General features: G+C 32.1%; 1 protein-coding gene and 1 long non-coding RNA gene across 2 annotated transcripts; one reads left to right on the forward strand and one right to left on the reverse strand.

The window, feature by feature from the left end:
* Positions 1-338: 338 nt before the first annotated feature.
* Positions 339-960, forward strand: LOC112789243 (uncharacterized). The gene is made up of 2 exons (XR_003196216.3): positions 339-574; positions 668-960. It is a non-coding gene; the product is annotated as an uncharacterized lncRNA (long non-coding RNA).
* An 819-nt stretch (positions 961-1779) lies between these two features.
* On the reverse strand, positions 1780-8671 carry LOC112789242 (gamma aminobutyrate transaminase 1, mitochondrial). Its single transcript, XM_025831052.3, has 19 exons — positions 8505-8671; positions 7647-7750; positions 7079-7163; positions 6847-6919; positions 5857-5954; positions 5402-5494; positions 4944-5017; positions 4817-4855; positions 4620-4708; positions 4457-4533; positions 4303-4377; positions 3937-3984; positions 3765-3848; positions 3582-3669; positions 3362-3440; positions 3182-3272; positions 3017-3095; positions 2545-2660; positions 1780-2026 (listed from the first exon to the last, which is right to left on the reverse strand). Exons 1-19 carry the CDS (start codon positions 8622-8624, stop codon positions 1952-1954), a joined length of 1587 nt encoding a protein of 528 aa, XP_025686837.1. The 5' UTR covers positions 8625-8671; the 3' UTR covers positions 1780-1951.
* Between the last annotated feature and the right edge of the window lie 947 nt (positions 8672-9618).

Below are 9618 nucleotides of genomic sequence, written 5' to 3' on the forward strand. Positions count from 1 at the left end.
ATTAATTAAAAATGATGATAAAAATAATCGTCACAAATAATAAATTCTCATTATCCTCTAACATTTTTTTTATTTTAATTAAAAAAAAACTTGCATAATTGTGTATAATCAATAATAACCCACTTTTTATGAAGAAAGAAAAGAAAACTACTTTTTAGTGTTGCCTAAGTGGTCAAAATACCTGGCTAAAAACTAAAGTTTCCACGGTCAATTCTGGAATAATGATTATTCTTTTGTCGAAATTAAAATCAATAATTTTGTAAACAGGTAATAGCAGGTTGCCGGTTGAAACCAGAGTTATTGGTGAAGGACTAGAGTTTGAGTTTGAGTAAGGGTGTATAGTAGAAGCATGCCTTATCATATCATATCCAATGCCTTCTCTTTAGTTCACTAGCTCCTGTCTTCACTCTTCAGTTCATAAACAAAAAGAAAAAACACAAAAAAAGAATAAAATATTGATTATATCATTTAAATTATATAAGATATGGATATGCAAATTGCTCTGCCTGTTATTGGAATTGTTGCTGCTGCAGCTGTGACCTTCTATGCTGTAAGCTTCTCTGAGATTAGAGAGGTAACATATATAAATCAAAACTCCATTATTCTATTTCTTTAATTTGTTTCTTTTCACAATAAAGTTTAATTTACAAATGCTCAATTGGAACAGAAATCATTTAGAGAGTTGGATGAATCTGAATCCGAAAATGGAGGCTATAAGCCAACACCAAGCTCTAGAGAGAGGAGAGCTAGAAGACAAGCTAACAAAAATTCCAAACCCTAAATTAGTATTACATAATCCTTACTTTGCTGCCAATTGCAGGTTTACGCCACCGTCTTTTATTATTATAATGGGATGATGATGAACTTGTCTATTGTTTGGTTGGCTTTCATTTTCAATTTTGTGTTTCACTACATAAAATTAATTGCTATTTAATATTTAATATGATGCTTCAACAGCAATGAACCCCCCAAGTTTAGGTTTGCCGGAAAATCAAAAGCACCAAGTTCGTGGTTTTATAATTTTATTCGATGAGATATGTTTAAGTAATGAATAACAGAGTTTGTGTGATTTTTAATAATATTGGACTGCAAACTTTGCTGGAATTGGATAAGGAGGTGTGCTCAACTGCTCATACTCATAGTAGGTGCGGACTAAATTTAAATTAAAGTTTCATAGTAGGTGCATTTGGTATTCAAATATACGTGGATTTGGATTTCATATTAGAGTCAACATTCTCTTTCGCCCATGTAATAACCCAATTTGAACTTGCCTTTTCATCTTCTCAAGCAAAAAAAAATGAGTAATATAAAATATTTGATTTCACTTTTAAACAATTTATACTGGATGCACTCTGCAGTATAAATCAAAGTTGTATAGAGAGAGTATAAATTTTTTTGTGGTTATTTTTCATTGTACAACAAACTTTTTTCTAAGAATTAAAACTTGTTAATAGTACTCTTTGATTTCATAAAAAAAATCTATAAACTTACATTTTTATCATATAATTCAATATTAGTATAGGATATCAAATAGCTAGCACAACAGAATCATGTAGGAAAAAAATTTACGATTTTTTTATATTGGGCCCCATTTGGTGAATTACTAGGATATCGGGATTGGTTAAAGAAGAATACGCAAGGGGCGTATTCACTTTTTGTTGGATATGAAGCAATACGCCGGAGGTGAATTGCAGGTTTTAATTTTTTAAATGTCTGTGAAAACTCCATTTAAGTCCATTAACATGCATTTCACAGAAATTAGAATCATATGAAAATTAATTTGCGGCAATCTACTGACATTTACAATAGCTAAAAGGTTTACGCAGTTTTATCGAGTGTTGTGTCCCAAAGTGTCATAATACACAATTCCTCTTCAAACTATTATTTTTCTATTTTGTTTGAAGGTATCATAATTTATTTACTATGGCATCTCCTGCCGAGCAACTTTGAGCTACTTCCGCTGAGACTTGAGCTCTTTTACCCTCTCTTCCGTACCTTTTAGGGCTTTCCCATAAATGCTTATTAACTGAGGAAAAACAAAAATATGCATCTCAGACTTGGTAATCAAACACTATTTAACTTTGAATGCAGGCTGCAGTTACAGCAACATGCCATGAAATAATGAACATGATAAACACGACAGATGAAATGCATCGACAATTCATATTTATTCGTCAACGATTAAGCAAAAGACACAAAGTAGTACACAACTGCACACGACTCATGAGGTTTCTGGCTTTTGAGTAGTCACTCAGAACCATTTAATAGAATGTTAACCTATTGTGAATGCTTGTTGGCTAAGCTATTTGTATAACAAAAAGACTAGGGGGGCAGCTGATTTTTGGGTAATTACCATCAGTTAGTGATAAAGTCTCTGAGATAATTGAGAAGTGTGTGTTTATGGTAGGTGTGATTTCCGCTGATTTACACTGCCACAGTGATGTTTTGGGTACATATGTGATTTCCTTTTATTGTGCAATATGAGAAAACTTCATGTAAATTTATTAAATTGGCAGAAACACAAGGAAAGGTAATTTAAGTTACCTCATCAACTTCTTCAGGAGAAATGATGAACGGTGGAGACATCATAATGTTATCCCCAGCTACACGAACTAACATACCATGCTTCTCACATTGTGCTCCAAAATAGGCACCAACCCCTGTAACAAACATCATTATGTCACAACATATTATAGAAAATATGACACATCTACATAGAATCAGCATGACTTGTCCCTCCTATGTCACCATCGAACTGATACATCACTGTTAAAGGAAAACAAAGTAGCCAAGATGTAGTCTTGTCCAATTCGAGTATAAATAATACCTTCTGTTTTCCATAGGTCTATTTTAAAATGTTTCACAAAGATTACATAGCTCAATTAAAGGATGACGATATAATACATAAGTATAGCACTGAAATTACTGAAAGATGACCAAACGGGATTTAAAATAGCCGGAGCCAAATATCTAAATCGATCTAGAAGGTAGGATAAAAATAAGGATAGAAACTTGCCCCATTCAGGAGGAAATGGATCATTAGGTGACTTATTGTCTGTGAACTCGGTACCCAAAATTAAGCCAGTTCCTCGGATCTGTAGTAACAGAAAAGTTATGCTTGTCATATATTTATATTGATGTTGACAACAAACTAAAATTTACCCAGCAAAATAATAAATACCTCTCCAATGATAGGACTGTCAGCAAAAGCTTTTACACCATCTTGGAACCTTGGGGAGATATTTGCCACCTTCTCGACAATATTTCTTTCTCTGCGAAGATGATCAATATGACATCACCAAATATTAATCAATGAAAGATGATCGAATAGGATTCAAAAGCAGGAAATAACAGGACACACTTGTAGATCTTCAGTGCTTCAATTGCAACAGCACAGGATACAGGGTGTCCAGAGTAAGTAAACCCATGGGAAAATGAACCTACAATAAGTAAACATCAGTTCAGAGATATTAAGCCAACTAGCCAAGAGAATTAATAAAGAACTAATAATGAATGAATAATTAACAATAAAGAAAAGTTCATTTCAAAACATGTAATGAATAATGAATGAACCACCAGACCAAGCTTGTTGCTCTGTGAGTGTATAACTTCTGAAACTTCTGGACTCACAAGAACTGCTCCAATTGGCAAATATGCAGACGAGAGTGCCTAGAAGTTAACATAACATGGAGCACATTAAAGTAAAAACACAAAAAAAAGAAGGAAACAGTAAAACTGTACTTACAGCTGTTTCATACTCATACCTTTGCTAAGGAGACAAGATCGGGCTTGATGCCATACTTGTCACATCCATACATTGTCCCAAGTCTTCCAAAGGCACAGATCACCTTCAAAAGAAACACACAATACAAGCCTTCCATTGTTGTAAATTCCACAAAAGGATCCATTTTGTAACTGTTATGAAGAAAGAAGTACCTCATCAGCAATAAAAAGAATGTCATACTTCTTGACAACAGCTTGGATCTGCATAAGAGTAAATGCTATCAGGTATAAGCCAATATAAAATTAAGACATGCATCAATTTTCTGGTCCTTTTGAAATCTTAGAAAGGTTGTATGATAAAAGTCACAGGGGTAGTGGTGTCAGTAGTAGCATTGTAGATTCGACAGATTGCAACATTATAAGCTCCTATAATTGATGAATTGGTGTTTTGTGATTGGGAATGCAAATGAAGATGCATAATCAGCAAAAGCACATAGATGAAGGCTAGCAAATTCTTTGGCACTCAGCTTAAAAATGTGGAATTCCAACATGTATGAAGCAATGATGATAATAAGATACCTTTTCGAAATAAGTTGCAGGTGGAGGTATTACACCTCCTGCCCCCATAACTGGCTCAGCAATAAATGCAGCAATCTGTAATAAAAGGACATATAAGTTGGTACAAAGTCAATGTTCAAGTAGTAGAAAATAATTTGGTATATGGAAGTATTACTGTATCTGGTCCCTCTTTCAGAATTAGCTCCTCTAGATTTTTGGCTAATCTGGTTGAAAACTCTTCCTCTGTCTCACCTGAGATGTTCATAAGCATGGATAATATGTATTCCTTATAACAAATGTCTAAACTATTATTCCCAACAGGTCCATACAAAAACAACCTGGAAGATGAAACCGCCAGTAATGTGGACAATCAGTGTGTAAGACAAAAGGAGCAGGCAGATCAAATTTTTGATGCAGAGCTGGAAGTCTGAAATACACATTTCCAAGCTAATTGATTAGATAAAATATTTTTTCAATTTTTCACATATAAAAGGTCTATTATGTTTAAGAAATAAAAATAAAAAGTTCTGCATACCCAGAAAGACTGGCTGCTATCAATGTTGAACCATGATACCTGTTAGAGTGTACAGTACATGAGCTATTTTTTCAGGTTTGCTAGAGAAAAAAAAAATTGATTGAGATTGTTGAGATGTCATGCGTACGATTTAGCACGAGCTATGAATTTCTTTTTATTTGGTCTTCCAAGTGCGTTGTTATAATACCATACAAGTTTCACCTGCAAAAGTCAAATATAGAATAGTGCTATTTTTTTTCTCTCTAAATTATAATATATAATTCAGCAATATGTTAACATGACACTTTTTAACCCCCCCCCCCCTGCATGTTATTTTTCCATCTTTGCTTAAAACCTTGTTTGATAGATCTAATTTATCTGAAATCACGGCTGCTATTAAGAACATATTTGATTGTAGTTTATTTTGTTTTAGGTGCCTGCACCAAAAACTTGGTCCATATTTGCCATCTTCGCATGTTCATCATATGTAGCTACTTGATATTTTGTATAGATATACTATATGCATTGTAGATAACTATCTACCTTAAAATTGAATGAAAATTAACAGAAGATATGAGACTAAAGTGGATAAAGAATCTTACAAACCTGAGTGTCATTTGCTTCTGATCCGCTATTAACAAAAAAAGCTTTCGCCATCTTTCTGGCTGTGAACGTTTCTAGGAGGTCCTTGGCTAGATCCTGTATGTTGAAAAATATATTAATGAAGAACCAAAGATGAAAAGTCAAGTGTCAGTATCACAGAAAGCTACTTTATTTTTGTGGCCACAACAGGCATATTTAAGGTAATTGATAATACTAATGAGTACACTTAGGATTAGCTTAAACAGTATCACCCCCTTCAACCCCACCAAAAACTCGGCACCTTTAAGATGTTATAAAGTAAAAGTGTTGAACCCCAATTTTCTTTCTTCCTATTTTGAGTAGAACGGAAGAAATGAAAAAAAGGAAGTGTATAATGACAAAGTAAACTATAAATAAGAAAAGTTATAAACAGGCATAAGATTACGTGTAGAATATATAGAGGATAACAATAAGGATACCAGAGAGGGTTTTGTAGTCCGATTCCAAAAGGAATGGTAAAATGGCAATTTGTTCAGTTGTGCAGTGGCAGCTTCAACTAGACGTGGCTCATTCCCCCCTGCACAAACATAAAAAACCGTTTTTTCTTTCTCAAAAGAAAATAATAAATCATTACATCAGGTGTAATTGCACATGTGAAATATACTATACAATTATGAGTATCTGAATATATTTCAAACACCATGTCTAAAAGATATTTAAGCATGATCTGATTTCTTCAAAAAAAAAATAAAAAAATAAAGAAGTTTTTCCATAACTTCCAATGGCTGTACAAGTTTGTCAAATATCCCTAGAAGGGTACAATTCATAGATAGCAACAGCAGTAGAAACAAAAAGAATTATTTATAAAACAGAATACTTCGGAAAAATGGAGTGCCTAGGCTTGCAGATTGATTTCTATTCTAGAATATGGACTTTGATATTTAGGCAGATAATAACTATATACTGGGGAAAATCAAACAAACATAACCACAATTCAACCATGCCTCCATAAAAAAAATTCAATATTCCACCCCAAGAACTAAGAAATCAATTCTTCAAATTAATAAGCTCAATTTCTATCACTGTTAATCTACTAGAATTTTATGTCCAGGACAGCCAGCAAACATTGTCACAACTTCTCTGACCACCACAAATAAAAAAAAAATTTAAAATTCAAATGGGGGGGAGAAGGTCCTTGAGCAACTAAGAAGTGACATGGCAGTTGGTTGAAGGGAAAGGATAACATGATTCCTTCTAAAGATGGATTAACAATTATGAAGATGAACCAAGTATTAGAATTGAATGGGCCTAATTCACCCCAAAAGCTAGCTCAAAAGGTGAGAAATACCTCATGCTAATAAACGCTCTAGAGACCATATCCTTGAGGAATACTTGTAATACCAAGAGATAAACATAATGAATAACAAGTGAGATATCAAAGTAGGGAGATAAAAACATATGTAAAATACCTAGAGCTGTGCACCATAGACCAGCAAGTGAGTCAAGATACTTCTTCCCATTAATGTCATATACATAGCTTCCCTGTCTCCATTGATCAGGTAAGTTACATAGTTGAAGAATTAGTCATCTTTAAATAAAACTAAAGCAATTGTTTATCTGATACAATATGTTGGCTCAAGGTTATTGCAAAAAAAATGCAAAAAATGAAAAAAAAAAAACAGAAGTAGCAAGGAAGCTCACCTCTGACTTGTCTATAACCAAAGGATTCACATCAGTTGTCTGCCACCCAGCTGTGAAAGGGGCAAGCATATCATGGCCCTTGAACCTGAGAAAATCAAAGCACTAAACAGGATGTACACATGTTGACCATATCATTCTCGAGTTTTACACTTACAGTGATATTCCATTGTTTTCTTCAAACATGGATTTTCAACTGAGTTTATGTGTTTGACTAATAATTATTATAAGCGCAAACAAACTCAGTAGAAAAGGAATGAGACAAGAAAGTGATGCATTTATTTATCTAAATGATGTTATAAACTTTAGCCTGTGGGTGTCCAGATAACACCATCATCTGGATAGTAAAAATGGCAATTATCAAGTTGCTTAAGCTTAAACACTAACACCCTATTGTTTAATTTCCAAAATTAAATTTTAAAACCAAAAATAAGAAAAATAAATTAATGTGCTATCCATATCAAAAGCACTGTAACAATGTAGTTACATGCAACAGAAGTTATGATGAATATTAAGAAACACACATCAGAACATGGCTATAGACTTGTTCTAACATAGAAGAACCATATACCGTGCATCATTAGTGGTGTTGTCTGTTGCCAAAGAAGAACTTGTACTGTTTGATCGAGACCATAAGGCAATCTTAAGAAGATTTTCATGCAAACTTCTGGAAACCTAATGAAGATTTAAAGATAGACATCATTGACATATGACATGTGAAAGGTTCAAACAAAAAACAGGGTAGCCTTTGGACCACCACATTCATAAACATCAAACATTCAAGCAGAACCAATAAATTAGTAAAGGGTTTTATGTGTTCAAAAAATTAAACTTAAATAATAAATTATAAAACAGGAAATTATATTAACTCTTCCGATTCCAACTATTGCCAACGGTCAACAAAAATTTACCCTGGCTACCTAAAACTTCAGTTAAATCTCGGTTACTCTGAATAAGATACAGAGTCCGAAACATTATCAGCAACTTAGACCGTAGTGATTAAGCAGCATCAACAGCTTAAACCGCAGTGATTAATAATTTAATATACGTGTCAGTGATACGATAAACGAGCTTTTCATTTTGACTGAAAAAGAATGCTAGTTCGTTGTTATACACTTGCATTGGACGATAAGCGCGACGAATCCGAATCCGAATCCAAATCCAAATGCTAAGACTATAATAATATATAGCAAAGGAATCCAAGAAAGTATGATACGGAAAGGAAAAGTCAAAGTGAAGAAGAAATGAAAAGCGGTTTCAAAATTCACTCATCATCATCATTAAGTTAACGTATATGTTCACTTCGATTTTGCAACTACGAAAACAATTCAGAAACCTTGAAAACGGAATCAACAGCAGATTAACCAATAAATAAATGAAAATAAGTTATGAAAACAGGTATTGAAACTAGAATGGATAACATGCGTGCCTGCGCTGTGAGTGTGGTGGATCGGAAGAGCCTGTTCATCATCACCAACGAGAGAGAGAGAGAGAGATTGCTTAGTGAAAAATGGAACTGAAATTGAAAACTGTTAGCAGCGTTAAGCATCCAAAATCCATATTGGTAATGATTATAGTGATTTCGCTCCTTGGTGGGTCCCAAAACGACAACCAGAGTAATAATCTATTGTAATTATTTATTATTAATTTTGTTAATTCATTACTAAATACTAATATAATATAAATAATAATTAAATTAAAGGTTAAGAACACGTATCAAAACTATAATTAGTAATAATATTTAAATTTTATTTTAATAAATATATTAAAAACAAAAATTTTATATATTTTTTATAAAAAATTATAAATTTATAATTTTAATATATATTTTTAAAATTAATTATATTATGTATATATTAAAATATAAATATATATTAAAAATTAAATTAAATTTTATATATATATAATACATTAATAATTAATTTTAGTGTAAATTTTTTTTTTAAATATATGTGATCAAAATTTTTTGAGGTAAAACAAATTAAAAGTTGGCAGACTTGGCACTCAAAGGATTTGTATCGCATCTTTGAAATTGATGAAGTTTGTCTTAACGCTTGATGGTTCTGATTCAGCATTCATTTCATGCTAATCCTAGTCATAGGCAATGAAAGATAATTTAAAATGATTTTAAAACATATACAAATTTTAAATTTTTAATAAATCTTTTATAATTAAAATAATAAACTGTTATTATTATTAATTTGTAGTCATAGGGTCAAATTCAAACCGATATAAATTAAACTGTTCATCTAATCCAATTCAAATCTAAAACCTATTAAAACCGTATTAATTCGAATTTGATTGGATTCATTTTTTGCAAACCGCTGGATCGGATCGGATTTCGGATCTATTTTTCATAACCGATCCAATCCAATCCAAATCGCACAATATGCTATAATATTATTATTTTATTATTATATTTACAATTATACTTATAATATGTTTAATTTGTTATATATTTTTCTATTATTCATGTATTATTATTATTTAATAAATATTTTATGTTCAAAATATTCTTTATTTATTTATTTTAACTAACCTAT

This window comes from Arachis hypogaea, chromosome 3 (assembly GCF_003086295.3).
Source record: "Arachis hypogaea cultivar Tifrunner chromosome 3, arahy.Tifrunner.gnm2.J5K5, whole genome shotgun sequence".
Lineage (NCBI taxonomy): Eukaryota > Viridiplantae > Streptophyta > Magnoliopsida > Fabales > Fabaceae > Arachis > Arachis hypogaea.